The sequence below is a fragment of the Dermacentor andersoni genome, chromosome 4 (assembly GCF_023375885.2).
Source record: "Dermacentor andersoni chromosome 4, qqDerAnde1_hic_scaffold, whole genome shotgun sequence".
Lineage (NCBI taxonomy): Eukaryota > Metazoa > Arthropoda > Arachnida > Ixodida > Ixodidae > Dermacentor > Dermacentor andersoni.
Window position 1 is genome coordinate 180,047,732 of NC_092817.1, and position 16,765 is coordinate 180,064,496.

The 16,765-nt window shown below is 44.3% G+C and overlaps 1 protein-coding gene across 1 annotated transcript in view; it reads left to right on the forward strand.

The window, feature by feature from the left end:
- The window catches only part of LOC126530651 (uncharacterized), a 41,693-nt gene extending 25,136 nt beyond the window's left edge, over positions 1-16,557 (forward strand). The window contains exons 7-9 of the mRNA XM_050177911.3: positions 3,965-4,109; positions 13,453-13,722; positions 15,978-16,557. Coding sequence (XP_050033868.1) covers positions 3,965-4,109; positions 13,453-13,722; positions 15,978-16,105 — 543 coding nt within the window. The 3' untranslated portion in view covers positions 16,106-16,557. The remainder of the gene's footprint in view (positions 1-3,964; positions 4,110-13,452; positions 13,723-15,977) is intronic.
- Positions 16,558-16,765: the final 208 nt, after the last annotated feature.

The window sequence follows — 16,765 nt, forward strand, 5'->3', positions numbered from 1 at the left end:
CGCTGAATTAAGTCTCTCTTAACATCACAATCAAAGCAGAGCCTTGATACACTCCTTATACAAGAAACAAGTCTCGACGATATGCAAAGCGTCAGAGCTGCTCTTGCGAAGGCTTTCAGGGACTTGAACTGTACTTCGTGCACAATTTAGTAATGCAGATATCAACGCTTACTGTTTCGTCTCGATTCTTTACCTACAGAACTGCGTCGGGCCTCTTCCGTTTCCTTGCGCGCACGCAACTCCAAATTGAGTAAAAAGTTGCTGATCCTTGCAGCCACACGGTGGGCAACGGGGGATTCATATTTAATAGTGCGAACGAAAACACTGCCATGCAGAAGTAATAACGCTACAATGCGTGTTGTGCCGACGTTTTAATTGGGGATATCGAATATGACCGTGTACTACCTCCCCCGGTATTGTAGCTTGCTGAACGGAGGGGAACCGCGCACGACATTGACCCACTTTACACGATGAAGTGAAACTACTGTTAAAACCAATTTTTGTTTTTTGTACGGCTTTGAGGAACTTTTGCAACAGTTCGTGGGTTTAGTAAAATTGGCACATAGATTTCTTTATACACAGTTGTATTTACCACGTGGGTCCTTGGTTCGTGTGTTAGAATCCGATACAAAAACCGCGCGACATTTTATAAATAAACATATCACTAGCTTAGCTAATTAGGCATTTTAGAAAAATTACTACCGCCGATACATACCGTGGCCCATTCGCAACATTACATATTATTCTTCTTCTGTTCTTAAGAGTTTAGTACTGGATTCAGTCCTATTTCTCTGTACCAAAGGGGGAATACATACAAGTGAAGCGCAGGCGAAGTGTAAAGCGTAACTTTCAAATATCCGTAAGATAAACATTTAAATTTAGAAATGGCATAATGCAGCTATAAGATTTGCGTGATCTTTGCAATATCGCTGCTCTGTTCACGTGTAATTTTTTCAGAGACAACGCACGTTTTCAAAAAGTTCGTGCTGTCAAATTCTTTTTTCTTCTCATTTTGTAAGTTCTGCGTACTTCACCTTGCGGCGTCTTGTCTATTGCGTACCCTATAGTAGTCGTTTGCCTTTCACAGAAAACTTCTTTCTAGTCACTTCCTTTCCCGCAATGAAGTTTCTCATGTTGAAAATAGCTCCTACATTTACGCCTCAAAAGTTGACAATGTGTTTTTAAGAGTGCTATATTTGAATATACTTTCTGTAGAAAGCTCAAAATACGTATAGCTCAATTAACACAGGAGGCTAATGCTTATGCACAAACACTAGAAAACAATAATTGGCACCAATTCTGTGAATCGCTACAAGGAACCTTACACGCAAAAAATACATGGGCCATTTCGAGATGCATGATAGATCCTGCAAGTGCAAAAACAGCGATGAACGGAGATCTGCGATTACTTGAATGCGAATTTCGAGACGCTGATACCCATCTCCTAGACACACTAGAAGACATGTATATATGAGCAAATTCCACGCAAAACCATGATACTATCACATATTTAGGAGGGAACAATGAGGAGCTAGATGCCTCTATATCGGTGGCAGAGGTTTACGTGGCAGCGCAAACTTTCAAGAAAAATACGGCGCCTGGACCTGACAAAATAACAGACACCATGATTCGCAATCTTAGCCTCAATGCTTTAACAAGGCTAACACATCTTTTTAACAAACATGTATGGACTAAAGGAGGTCAAATCCCACAGGCATGGAAGCATGCAGAGATAATTCTAATACCGAAACCAGGGAAACCGAGGTACATAAAAAACCTCCGACCCATATCTTACCTCATGTCTGGGTAAGCTTTTTCAAAAGGTTATAGAGATGAGACTCACTAGGTACATAGAAAACAGCAACCTTTTCCCGGAAACTATGTTCGGCTTTAGACAGCATATGTCGGTACAGGGCGTGTTTCTCCTACTGAAAGTAGAAGTACTAAACACAAAGAGAGGAAATGCAGACAGATTCATAGTGGCATTAGATATCAAAAAAGCTTTCGATACCATCTCGCACGAAAGCATCTTAACAGAACTATCGAACATGCACTGCGGACAGCGCACCTATGAATACATAAAATCCTTTCTAGACAACCGCACAGCCACGATAGGGCTAGGATCCACCCGCTCAGATGTTCTTCAGACCCCCAAAAGAGGAACACCGCAAGGTTCAATTCTTTCACCGCTACTCTTCAATATAGGGATAAAGGACTAGCGGTGAAACTACAACGGCTCTCAAACTTAGGACATGCGATTTAGGCGGCCGACGTAACTCTCTGGACCGCAAATGGATCTTTAGGGGAATGTCAGGAAACCCTCCAGAAGGCAATTAACATTGTTGAGGATCATGTAACAAAAGCTGGCATGAATTGCGCCCCGGAGAAGTCAGAACTAATCCGAGTAAGAGCGGCTTATAAACGAAGGGAAAATAGACTTCCGATAAAGCTTGCTCTGGGAGGTCAAACAATACAGGAGGTATCTAAAGCTCGGATACTCGGACTATGGATACAGGAAAATGGAGCAGTAGGGCACACGATCGCAAATCTCCGGAAAACGGTTAACAGCGTGTCTAGGATGATAAAGAGAGTAGCAAGAAACAGAAAAGGCTTCAAGGAGGAAGAGAAGATAAGGCTCGTACAGGCATTCATCATAAGCCGTGTAACCTTTGGCCTTCCTTTTCAAAAAGTATCAAACTCAGAGGAAACTAAAATAAACGCCCTTATACGCACAGCTTATAAGGCGGCGCTTGGTCTACCGATTTGCACTAGCACGACCCTTTTTAATGCAATGGGTATTAGCAACACATTTGAAGAACTCGTGGCTGCAACACTGATTGCGCAACGAGAAAGGCTCAATTCCACGGAGCAAGGTCGAACACTTCTCCGTCGATTAGGGTATCCACTCAGACCGGCACATTGTAACGACCAAACAGAACTCCTCCCACCGAACATACGAGCTCAGATCTCTGTGTCCCCAATCCCTAAAAACATGAGCGAGAAATAGCACAGACAACGGCGCCTTGCACGGGCCAGGACACTCGAACGCAGGTTCGGTAGAAATCCGGAGGTTTATAACACGGACGCGTGCAAGCAGGATAGCAAAACTTTCACTGTGGTAGCCACAAACTCACAAACTACTATTTCCGCAACAGTCAGAACAGGGTCGGTGGCCACAGCAGAGGCTACTGCGGTGGCTCAAGCTATACGTGACGCTGAAAATAGAGCACGTTCTGCGTTAATACTAACCGACTCGAAGTCGGCATGTCGCCTTTTCATGGCAGGCACCCTGCCCAAACTCACCATCAAAATCCTAGGAAGAAATCTCACGGAACACCACGCTATTACGTGGTGTCCCGCGCACGCCGGAGTGAGGGGTAACGAGAGGGCGGACCGCCTCACTCGAGAATATAGCATCCGAGCGACGGAACGCATTCTCGTAGAATCTCCAATCACAACAAAAGATATCTTGGAGGCACAGAGACGAGGAAGGCCGCGGTATAGCTTTCCAGACACATCCTTGGACTCAGCGCAAATGCGGGACTGGCGCCGACTACAAACCCGTACATACCCACACCTACTCCTACTACACCACATACACCCCACCCGGTATCCCAACACTTGCCCTTGGTGCGGAGGGCGGCATCTCTTGACCATATCACATGGTCGTGCCAGAGCCGGTCACAAGAAATCCAATCACCCCTTATGGGGCAAAACTCCAACAGTAGGCAGTGGGAGGTGTGGCTAGCCAGCACGGTGCGGGAGGACCAATTGGCCCTTCTCGACCAAGCCCGGCGTGCCGCGATGCCAGTGGGGCCCTGGACTGAGGGACCCACCCACTGGACCTGAATGTAATTTTCTTTAAATAAAAGTTTTATACTACTACTACTACTTCTCGAGTGTTCTAGATGTGACGAGCAACTCCTGAAAATGATGTAACAGACAAATCTCCTCATGTCCGTAGGTGGTGGACATTGAGTCCCGTCGGACGCTGGGCCCACAGGAGATCGGCGAAATTTGCTTTCGCACTCCCACTGTCATGCGTGGCTACTATAAGCGGCCGAAAGAGACAGCGGAGTTCTTCGAAGGTAACGGCTGGTGTAGGACAGGTAGGTGTGATACCTATTCGACCAGCTTGCCAGCAAGGCAATCTGCAAGCACAAATAAGAAACTTCGAGGGCGCTTAAGCTTCGCCTTTAGCATTCGAAGATCCCCAACTGCTTCTAACACTTCCCCGAAACCGGAACTTATGTAACCGTAATATTTAACGGGAAACGCTGTTTGCGAGCGCTATGCATGAAGACAAGCTTTCTGTTAGAAACGCGGCCTCTTGCGTGGGCCGATCCCGGAGGCAGTACACAGCCGCGCCTAGACAGAATACATAATTTGCAGGTTTCTGTTATTGAGTTGCATTTAATATTGAGTCTGTGAACATTTCACATAAAAGGCATGCTCTGCCGGTGTTTTGTTTCATGACATTTGTTTGTGAGTTGCCATTCTCAAAATTCCAAAGAACAACTTTGTCAATAATGTAAGGCAAGGTATGAGCAAATTTATTGATAGAATTGTGTGGCAGTACAATCTGCATATACAGCCTGTCATATACCAAGATGTGGCATACAGACGTACTTTAATATACACGAAAATTTCCGCCCGTGGACAACTCCGGCGACACCGACACCCACACTGGATTTTTCACGACATGGGGTCCTCAGCCTTATCGCGTTATAATGTCTCGATCCGAAGACTGCACCTACCGTGGTAGGTCAGTCATGGTGACGTTGCACTGGTGAGTAGGACGAGGTCGCGTTTTTCTGCTTTCTTTTTTTTTTTGCCTTGCTCTACATTCTAGGTACCAAGCAAAATGACAAAAAACTACCGAAAACTTAAAAAAAGATGGAGATACAGAAAAAAGGCGAAAGGCAGGGAGGTTAACCAGAGCGGACGATCCGGTTTGCTATCCTGCACTCGGGAGTGAGGGGAGGGGGATGTAAAGTGACAGGAAAATGTATAGAGAGCTCGAAAATTCATACGCGTTACTTACATGTGGCAATGCGAAATCATTATAATTGCTTAGGGGAAACGTTTTCGATAGGTCTATTCGACATGCATTAAAGTTCTTTCTGCTGAATTCGACGTGTGTGTTTGCGTATCGGTTGACCACAGGCTGGAAACATTCGGGCGATTTTGCTGCAGAACAATCTAATCAAGTCAAATCAAACTTTATTTCATCTCTCAACAGAGAGAGAAAGGTGAGTGGTGGTAAAAAGCTGCATTAGCGCAGCTTGACTAAGCCCGGCCCCCTACAGTACAATTCGACAGTGTGCAGCAGTAACATAGGTACATGACAGCGTAACATAAGTCTAGGCACTTTACAGAAAGTGTGAAGATAAAAGAAATGTCCAATACAGTAACATGGATCTACAGGCAGTAAATTGGGCTTTTTTTATATAGCAGAAAGAAGTTGAAGAACGGTATCAGGTACGTACAAAATAATTTCAGGAAATAAACTAAGGCATTTCACCGCAAATGGAAATAAGAACAAAAATGAATACATCAGACTCATCAAACTTGATTTGAATAGACAACATACGTGTATATATATATATATATATATATATATGATGGGAGGAATACACGTGCTCATGCATATTGATATGTATACAATCATCAAATACAAGTAGAAGAATCACACAGTGGGATTTCGCGAAAGGCAATAAGTAAAAAAGAAACGAGGAGAAATAGTATCCAGGTGTAATCCACTTGCAGTTGGGGCGTTTAGACGATCAGAAATGCGGTAGAATACGGATTGGATGCCGACAATTTGTAGGACAGAAACCTGTTAACCAAACGTCTGTATGTCTCGTGTTACAGAGAATTTCGCGACGATTCCAGGTTAAACAAATTTACATAATCAACATTTCTCCTCGTCAGCGTAGTTCTGTACATGCATGCTAGACGACATGAATAAATGAATTCAACCGGTATTATTTTGTACACGTAAAAATATTTAGACGCGTGTTCTTTGGAGGACAGATTGGCTACAGCACGAATGGCTCATCCTTGACATAATTTTAGTTTAGTGATGTTTTGTTTTGATGTTGTTGCCCAGACTGGGTGACAATAATTTAGTTTAGAAAGAAAAAGTAAGTTGAAACAAATGAATTTTATTTTATGCCTAATGGTAGGTCTGTCGTTACTATGTCTTCTTTTGTGTTCTCTTGCTTCCTTTTCTGAGGCGAGCTTCCATGGGCGACCACGCTTCACAGCTGCCGCCTAGGTAGACGCTTCGGAGTGAATCGCAGTTGGCTCAGGGCCGATGAAATCCGAAGAGCAAGTGACGCGCGTAATGACGCAGGCACTAGGCACACGTCATTCAATATACTCATGATTCGGCGTCGAGAGTGCATCGCCGTAGACGCAGCACCGGTGAAGCCCGAAGAGCAAGTGACACGGGGGAGGCAGTGACGGAGGCAGTGACGTCACGTTTGCATCGGTGCACGCACTAGGCACAACTTTATTCAGTCGTAACCATGGAGACACCCTAGTGTCGGGTAAGCGTGCTCGTCTCACACCCCGGAGGTCCGCATTCGTTTTCATCCCAAACCGAAATTTACCTAATTACCTTTCCGGAGGCGTTAATTTACTTTGTTTACAGAAACCTGCTTGACAAAGTTGACGTCAGTTTCTTACGTGCTTTCGCTCTTCGCACCGTCGGCCAATTTTGGTGCCATCTTTCGGTCACGCCGCCGCCGACAACGCTGAATTCCCGCTTAAAGGGGCATATGACGCTTTCTCGTTAGTAAGGAGAATACAGACACGCAATCACAATCGGTCGGCGTCACTGCACGCTATCAGCGATTGAAATAGACAGCGGTAAGTTAAAAGCTTATAGCTGGTCTACTATCATCCATGTATACAGGTTATGTGTGAGGAGAAAACGCAAGCAACGTTCAGATGCAACATGCCTTCACATGTAGCCGTCGTGTACAACTTAAAAACACAATAGAACAAATTCTAACAGGCACGTCTGCATAATTGTTGCGTTTGGACACACAGCCTCCTGAAAAAAAAAAGACATTTCACAATGTCAAAATAACAAAAACATTTCAGCATCGCTAAATGTGATTTTGGCGGTGGTGCCATTTACGAGAGATACAATACACAGAGTAAGAACAGACACTCCACAGTAAAAATAAACTTAAGCATTCTGTTTCGTTAGGTAAGTAATGCCACTTACAACTTAGTTTAAAATCTTATGTGTTTTTACTCTTGTTGGCAACTCATTCCAAACTTTTGCGCAGCCACAATGAATAACGCTTCGCCGCACAATTAGCCGTATTTTCCCACGCCTGAAACTGCAATAAGAATATTGCCTAGGGTTATTAGGATTTTCGAGAGGAAATACTCAGTGGTGATAGATAATTAGTTTGCGTAATGCTGTTTATAGTGACGCAAAACTTACAATTTCGCAGTTACATAAACGGTAAGATACCGAGCTGTTGAAAAAGTTTGTACTTGAGAGACACAATGGGTTTCTGCTAAAAATGCATAATGCCAGTATATCTAGACGCGATAAGGAGGATAAACATGTTATATATGCAAGTCCCGAGGATATAAGGCAGTAGCTACTGTAGGAGTGGCAGAACGAAAACTACAGATAACTAAGCACAGAAGAGCGAATACGTTGTTTGGCTTTTATCAGAGTGTAGCACACAAAGTCTAATTGCCTACATGCATTGTTAACGTGGTGATTCCACTGCAAATGAGTGTCGAAAAGGGCTCATAAGTATTTGTACTAAAACGCTTGCTTAATTAAATTGGTGGATTTTATTCTCATGCCATGGCAGCCGCTTTTTGATGGGAGTTGATTGCGAAAACACTCGTGTACTATTTTGTAAGTCAGCGTTAAAGAACCACAGTTATTCAAATTTATCCATTTTAATAAATCCCAGTTGGGCAAACTTAATCGAGAGCACTGCACTACGGTCTCCCTCATTACTGAGTTGAGTTTTTGGACGTTAAAAGCAGCATTCTTTTCCCCAATACGGTTAGTAAGACATGATTCATTCTTACAGCACACTTCTTAGGCGCCGTGAAAAAGCGCGTGAAAAAGACAAGGACAAAAGGGAGACGCGACACACACAGGCGCTTGTGTGTGTCACGTCTCCCTTTCGTCCTTGTCTTTTTCACGCGCTATAAGCCTCACGATAACTTACCATCAAGACCAAATCACTGCTTTACAGCATCTCTTAGGCGCCTACCAAGATAATGTAGCGCGAATGCACAATTACTAAGCAAAAACACAGGCGCGTACCGGGATGTTTATCCCGGCAGGCACCTCCTTTTGCGGCGAGCGTCGGCGTAACCGAGCGAACGAGCACAGCGAAAGATGGAAGCGAACGCGGAGCGCAGGGGGGTATGAAAGATGCGAGGACGCAAGCGGAGAGGAGGCTGCGGTGGAACCACGAGGCGGAAAGCGGAGGACGGCATGGTGAAAGCGAGAGAAGAAAAGCGTAGTGTACCGACGATGGCTACGATGGCGCCAGACTAGCGCCTATCATCTGGTATATAGGACTGTCGGTAACGGCTGCTGTGAATCGCGCCCACGCGTCACCCACGTGCTCGCTTTCGCGATCTCCAGATTAGCAGTGTTACATGAGTTCAGAATGTGTTCTCTATCTGCCCTTATCTCCAGACAGTTGCCCTTATCCTTACTCTGCTTGCTGGAGTGCATGGCTTCACTCAGACTCGGCGGTTCAACAAGGCCCCCTAGCCAAGCAAGCCCCCTAGCGAAGCAAGCACTCTACTGGGCCTTAGTGCTGGCCTTAAATAAAGTTATTTTTCTTTCCTTCCTTCCAGATAAGCAAGATAGTCGCGGCACACTTCGCTCCATTTGCAACGTGCCTAACGAGACAGATTGTCCGTGCCAGCCAATATATCACGAAATAATAATGTCATGTGGTAGTGACGGTGACGAAGGCACCAAAACTTTCATTAACGAAACTAGGGTTTTATTGGGCGAACTTGTGCCCTCAAAAGCAGGCTACACTCAAAGAACGATAGCGGCCAATAAGCTCGGCGATCGGCGAAAATCTGATGAGCGGGTCAAGCGCGTCGGCTTTTATACACCAGTCGCCGAAAGTTCCAGACTAATCGCTGGGACCCGCGTGCCTTTCACAAAGTTGTACATTATTCGCGTCGCTCACACATGGAATGAGATAACACAAGGTTCGGTCACAGACAGCGGATGGAACCATCGATAGCATTCCAGAAACTTCCAATACACGCAGGCGCGTCCTGCGCTGTGCGATAACATTTGTTAGGTGGTGAAACGTGTCGCCCGATAAAGACAAGCACTTGTCAATAATAAGTTCAGAGCGGCGCTCAAATGTCGTTTTCGGGAGTATTATAAACGTCGGTGAATGCTTTTTTTTGTATTTACAGGCATATGGCACCTAGAGGTAGTACCGAAAATTGTTACCTATGTATTATTATTGTTTGTAATCTGGGGTTTCACGTGCTTAAACCACGATGTCATCATCAGGCTGGCCGTAGTGGTCTAATTTTGACCACCTGGGATTCTTTAACTTGCACCCACTGCATCGTACACGGGCAATTTTACATTTCGCCCCCTCGAAGTGCAGCGTCGTAGCCGCGATTTAGAAGCCACTACGCCACCACGGCGGGTACGTATTCGTTACTCCTTTTCATAAACTCAGTATTTACATCCTATCTCTAACTTCAAAGCTTCCTACTAGCGCCGCGATCGACGTTTATAATGTGTAAAGGATCTACGACATACGTATACTTGTAGGATTTAGTGTAGGGTACATAAACCAGACATGTCTAAATTCATGCAGAATCCGTTGAGCCACATCAAGTGCGCCATCGCCTGATCACCGATGACTTCTTTCTCTTTATTCGGTCACTGCTTTTCACCGGCTAACAAAGGTTAAACGTTATTCCTTGACGCATGATGCGCCTGCATGTATCATAAGTTTCATGAATGTTATCGATAGTTGCATCGGTTGGTTGTTGTCACCAAAATTTTTCTAATCGGATTGGATGCTTGGCGCGAATTGTGTAGTGCTTTCTGGAAGCCACGCGGGCACCGGCAACCACACTCGAACCTTCGACGAATCATGCATAAACTCCGTTGTGCTTGACCCGCAGATTTTTGGTGATTGCCGTCTTTGCTACTGGTCCCTCTCAAGTTGTTTACATCAGTATATCGCGAATGAAAACACGTGTAGATCTGAGCTCAAATGTCGCATTAGGGAGTATCGTAATCGTCGGTGATATTTTTTCACATTCACTTTTCTATGGATTTCTGCAATTCTAGTCAGTACCACACCGTATAGTCAGCCTTCTTTCCTGTGCCTTCTATATTCAGACGACTAGATTGCGCAGATTATGACTATAAGTTATCATCGGCCCTTCCATTAACAGCTGTGCACACTGATATGCAACTCTGAACGATTTGTCGCACTGTGCTGTGAGTCTCACTAACGCGCTTATTTACACAGCCCTGAGGTATCGCTGGTGCAGGATTTCCGAGATTGTTTTTCCTATACCGTAAATAAACCTATGCAAGACAAAGCGACAAAGTTAACACTCGAAAGCAAATGCCTGTAATGTACTTTCTCCAATTTTTTGCGAACCATGACAGGCCACTGGACGAGAAGCTGAAGTAAATGGCAGGGATATAAATTTTCGCTTACTACAATTTTTTTAGTGAATGCTGAGGATTTATTCTACTAAGTTGATGTTTGTCCCATCCTATCTGTTTGAAGAGACAGTACAGTCATTAGAATATAAGTACGAACTGTCTGAGCAGCGTGCCACAACATTTTACCTTCAACTTTTCCCCAAGTTTTCACGACCCACACCGCGGTGTCTGTGTGGCTGTGCCATTCTGTGGAGCACAAGTTCATGGGCTTTATTACAACGTCGGCAGGCTCACAGCTGTGGAGAGAAAAAGCGAAGTCGCTTGTGTATTGCGCGCTTCGGTTACGCGTCAACGTCCTCAAGGTGGCCGAAATTTATCGGAAGCGCAGCGCAATGTTTTATCCCGTAGGCCCGTTGTTGCTGTGGAAAGTCCATAGTGTAAGTTTCAAGTTTCACAAGTGCCATGATTCCACGTTCTTCGTAACTTAGAGCTCTAAACTTTTTTTGGCCGATCACCTTTACCCACGCGAACTTGGTTCACAGGCGATTACCATATGTGACCCACACTAATTTCCTGAAGAAATCCTACAAACACCTTGCACAGCGCAGTTTTGACAAGAGTCTTTCACGCTGGAAAGGTGCAAGGTATTCCAATAGCTCAAAAAAAGTTTTTAAATGCGATGCTCAGCGACAAAGACAAAGATCTTAGACACACTGCAAGATGAATGCGTGCGTCCAACGAAATCCAGAACTTTGCCCCTGTGCATTCAACTTCACGTTCAACTTCATAGTTTTCTGGTGTACACATTAGAAATGTTCTCCATGGCTAAAAGCTGTCGTAAACTCTTCGACTGGTCCCAGGAGGCGTTGTATCTGTACATGGCAGCGCGGGAACAGATCGTCCTCTTGAAGGGCACACGAACAGGAACACTAAAAAGTAAGGCAATTGAAGGCATATTAACAAAAAAGAAACGCAGCAAGGGGAAATTTCTATGCACTTTTGCAGGACGCGCACTGTGTCAAGATACCTGACACGCAATATTCACGGTGACGTTTCGCGGTGGCGTAATGACCTAAGAACTGCATACTGGCAAAAAGAGCAAGATATGTCAGAAATAAATGAATGTCACAGGATAGCTGTCCCTTATGCACGTATACATATGTTTACAAGTTAGCAAAATACAATGTCCGCTCTGTTCGAGACAGTTTAGTCGTGTTAATGTAATAATTAAGGAGTTTTGTCATGTTGTGTTTAATGGACTCCAATTTAGCAGTACAACCCAAGGATCAGTATCTTTTGGCTGGGAGGGGAAAACCCCTTGCAGAGACACCAGGAGTCCGCAGGCTCTTTACTGTCTTTCGACAAAATCGCCCCAAGCGCTTGGGGGTGGGACTCTGCTTAGCCGTATGTTGCTCAGCCATGTCCAAAGAAAAGGGCGATCCTGATGGTTGAGCCAATGCCAAGTAAAAGGGCTTTTACTAATAATAGGGTGGTCATAATAGGGTGGTCATAACAGGGTGGTCATAATAGGGTTTGTGGAATAAGCAAGTGCCTTAGAAATATCCGGACTTTATAGCTGTGTGCGCGACATAGTGAAATGTTTGGACAAGAAGATAAAACTAATACGAAAAGGAACGCTGTCGCATCATCTTTGTTGCAGCTAAGTATTCAGGATCTATGTTTCTAGAACAAGCATTTGAGAAATAACTGTCATCGCGTGTCTTTTTGTGTGTGTGGTTGTTTGCTTCGCACTAAACTTATTGTAAGCAAGAAAACATAGACTAGCCATCCCAACTATAAGTCTTATTCAATGTCGTCTCGTCCGAGCTTGAACAACCCTTTGTATTGATTACCCGATAACTCTTTGTATTGATTTAGCGTTTTTATTTTTTACACAGTTTTGCAAGCATGTGATCATTACAAACATTTCTAGCTCTCACATTTTTTAGAGCTCATATATCTGTTTTCTCTTATCATTTGTTCAATGACGCCCCCCTTACTGAATGCCGCCCTTGGGGCCTGTAATGTATTTGAAATAAATAAATAAAAACAGACGAGGTTAGTTACCAAATAAGGTATATTCAAAATATAGTGGTCTCGCAACTCTGCCGCGCACAATGTCGTTGTCGTGGCGAGGCACTATAGCCACCAGGAAAAGACAAAGGTACAGGTAACTGCAGCGTTGGCAATATGTACGTTAGCTTCCTTAGCAGAATACTGCAGCAGAAACTAGGCTTTTACGAAAAGGTGCAGGTTGCAACCTATGCGTAGGCATCTCTAAAAATGACACATAAAATACGACAGCACGAAAAATGCGCACTGACGATACAGGAAACCATTTAGTATCAAGAAGTTCGAAAATGTTGCCCTGTCCATTCGCATCATTGTGGAAAAAAAAATTGTAGAATTGTAGCGCATCGTACAATGGTTTCTTCTTGCAAGAAACGCATTTCCTGATAAAAATGTCTAGCTGTGTCCGACGGGCTAGATCAACACCTTGACTGTGAGAGGTGCCATATGTTTTGTGGGGGACTCTGTAGAAGTTTTTCCCACATCATGTTTGTTGGAGCACAGTATAAGTAACCGAGTGATTTCTTGTTTTAACTCTACCACCGGGGAAATTAGTCCTCCATGTCTGCGCATCACTCCGCGGCCTCGGGCTCAACATCACAGCACCACAACAACGAAATTGTCCGGCGGCTTGAATGTTATTTAGCAACAAATGTGACGATGGTGGCGATAAAGCCCTGCTTTCACTCGGGTAAACTAAATAATTTCAGGCGACGCTGGCTACTACGACGAAAACGGACGGTTCCACTTCGTGCAGCGTTTGAAGGAGATGATCAAATGCATGGACAACCAGGTCGTACCCGCGGAACTCGAAGGACTGCTGCTCCAGGAATACTCGGGAGACATCTCTGAAGTGGCCGTGGTGGGACTCGAGCACCACGAGCTCGGACAGGCGCCTGCGGCTGCAGTCGTGCTCAAGAAAACACCCGGTCACGATGCACTCGCCGGCATGGCAGATAAGATGAAGGCTACCATAGCAGGTACGTTGCACGAAGTATACCTCTTGAAATCCGTTTGCCTGGTAGCTCAACATTATTGTTTACCTGAAAAAAAAAGTCCTTCCGCAAATCTTTGCAAATCGAAATGTTAGTCTGCGCCTTTCAAGTTTGACATTATTTGTGTTCCTGCTCAACAGTGCTATTCACAAAAACGTAGACCCTGAGCAGCAGCTGTAGTATTGGTCACAAAACTTGAAGGCTTCGTCAATCTGCTCTTAGCGCACATGATGGTCACAATCGCGCGAATGTGAATATTCGTTCCTTCGTTAAAACAAAGTCTTACTTTTTATCCCCGTAGAAGTGCATGTCAAGAACGCACATTCACCTTGTCAAAGCAAGTACCAAACACAAGTTTCGGACCATACATCTATATTTAAGGAGCTGGGCAACAATATTTTAGACGTACTGTATCTCGTTCACATTTTAGAGGAACCCTTTAATATTTCTTTTGATATATAAATATATTTATGTTTATTTCACCTGAGCAATATCAAGAAATATAGCAAGAAATACACTGTAGGCCAAGTCTTATGTCGTGCAAGCTAGAGGGTTAATCAAAACGCACATGAGAGATATGGTACACACACATATATATATATATATATATATATATATATATATATATATATATATATATTAGGGGAATTTCACTTAACAGTTCACATTCATAAATAATAAATCAAAGGAGATGAAACTAGATGAAAGAACTAATCGCCGCTGGTGGGGCACGAACCCACGTCTTCGCATTACACATCAGATGCTCTTACCAATTGAGGTAGCAGGGCGCTGTTTTTCCATCCATTTACTGGACAGGAGAACTGGCCTGGATGGGCCGTTTGTTTAGCAGCAACGGCAGATGAAGCATTTCCACCGTTAGCTTTGCTCATTGCCCGGAAGAACCGCGTGAACATAGGAACGCGTGCCGGGCACCGAGCGCTTTCTCTAGCGGCAGCGGTGTACTGGATCCGACGCCCACGCAAGCGAGCGCTTTCTTTCATAGGGCTCACCGCATGCTTGGTTGCCGCCGTTGGGCCTGTCTCGTGCAAAACGCCACTTTCCTCCTCACCCTTCTGCCACACTCTCCTCCTCCGCTTTCCTCCTCATGCTTCCGCTGCCCCCACCGACACCCTGTAGAGAACTGGTGTTGCCTCCACCTCCTCTGCTTTCCTCCTCGCGCACTCTCCGCTCTCGCCATCTCTCATCTTCTATTGCAATCCACGTTCTCTCTTTCGTCCTTCGCTGCGCTCGTTCGCTCGGCTACGGGCGAAGCCGAGGCACGCCTAGCAACGCCGACGCTCAACGTAGGAACGGGCACCTAAGTTCTGCGCTCTAAAATTGGTCTGCCGCTGTGAATCTGTCCCTAATCGGCAGTCAGTGTTTACATCATTTTGCATGGCAGTCTGAGCGGACTCCGGGGCATCTATGAGTCGCTATAAGCTTGCATCGTGTGAGGCCTGCGCCCAGTAAAGAAATCCAAAAAACTGCGAATATTACACGAGTAAATAAAGTTGTTACTGTTGGACATGACTTGCCTCATTGCATATGTTAGATGTGTTTCGATAAAGCCCTACCGCATGCATTGTGGTGGCCTTCAAACTTAGCTTGGCCTTCGTAGTTTTTTTTTTTTTTAGTTTGCGATGGGCTGGTGTTGTCACAAACACGTACAACGCAAAACGAGCCTGGTTCCTCACTTTGCTCGTAGCGAAGGTGAGACTGATTACAGGAGTAAGTTCAATTTTCGTTGTTTCCCTGGGATGTTTTGCAATTACTTGAGCCTTGCTTATCTACAATGTTTACCATTACTTAAGATGTCTGTAACAACTTTTACCGAATCGAAAGCGATAAATCGTGTACACAACGCAATATCTAATGTTAAGTGTTGTATAATGAACTAACAGAACTAACAGGAAAAATATTAACTAGATTCCACGATATATGACATTTGCTGTACGCCAGAGAAATTCGTGCGCAGCTGTTTTACTGGTGTCTACTAGTCCCGAAGTTCTAGATAAAGTATTGCGATTTACGTTAAAGTATTCAAGTTCATTTACTATTATATGTAAAATACTATTTGCACACGTTACGTCTTGCGGACGAAGTACCTAATAAGTTCTCAGGATGGAATCACTTAAATTGTGCGATCTATCCTATGGCGACCGGTACCAGATACTCAGTCATGATTCGTTATTGCGTCTAATATAACCATGGATCTAATATACACACATCTCTTACTGCAGGAAACTTGGCCAGGCATAAGTGGCTATATGGAGGTGTGTTCTTCCTCGACTCCCTACCAAAGACGGAGACTGGGAAAGTCAACAGAACAGCACTGCTTCAACAGTGTGCTACTTCGACGCCTCTTTGAAGTTATAGACTCATCTTTGCGAAATCATCGTAATAAAGCTGGCGCTAAGGCCCCAGACAGAAGAGGCTTTAATACGCTTTAATAATTTATTGCATTCAGCACCATAAATTTTTGGCGAAGTAAAACACCAGTTGATGATATTTAGGTTCTTGCGTAGCTTAAAGAAAAGTAGCCTGCAGAAGCCAGCATAATTCTTGCCTTTGAGCTAGATCATACGATTATACGACTAGGGAAACATTACTAACACTAAAAATGAAAACACATAATCAAGTAATTGCCAAACAGTTACTAATTATCTTTTTAATTATTTACTTTATGGTATATAAAACGAGTAGTGAATTATAGCCGGTGAGATTGCAAGCTGTATCCAGTTGCAACTAATCCCCAGAGCGGCTCTAATTTCGAAATATTATTTCCTAAAGTGTGGGATGAAATACATTTGTGTTCCAGTGGCAGAGCCTCTTCGTCGACTCTCCAACCACGTTGTTGCGTGCCAGGTTGCAACTTACGCCCGAAACCTGCAGCATGGCCCAGTGTAAAAATAAGATTGTTAAGGCAGCACGGGAAGAAAGGAAGAAGACGATGACCTCGGGAGAGAAATCCGAGTGTTCGAAGGAACCTCTGATCTCTTCATTAACGCATATATATATATATATATAT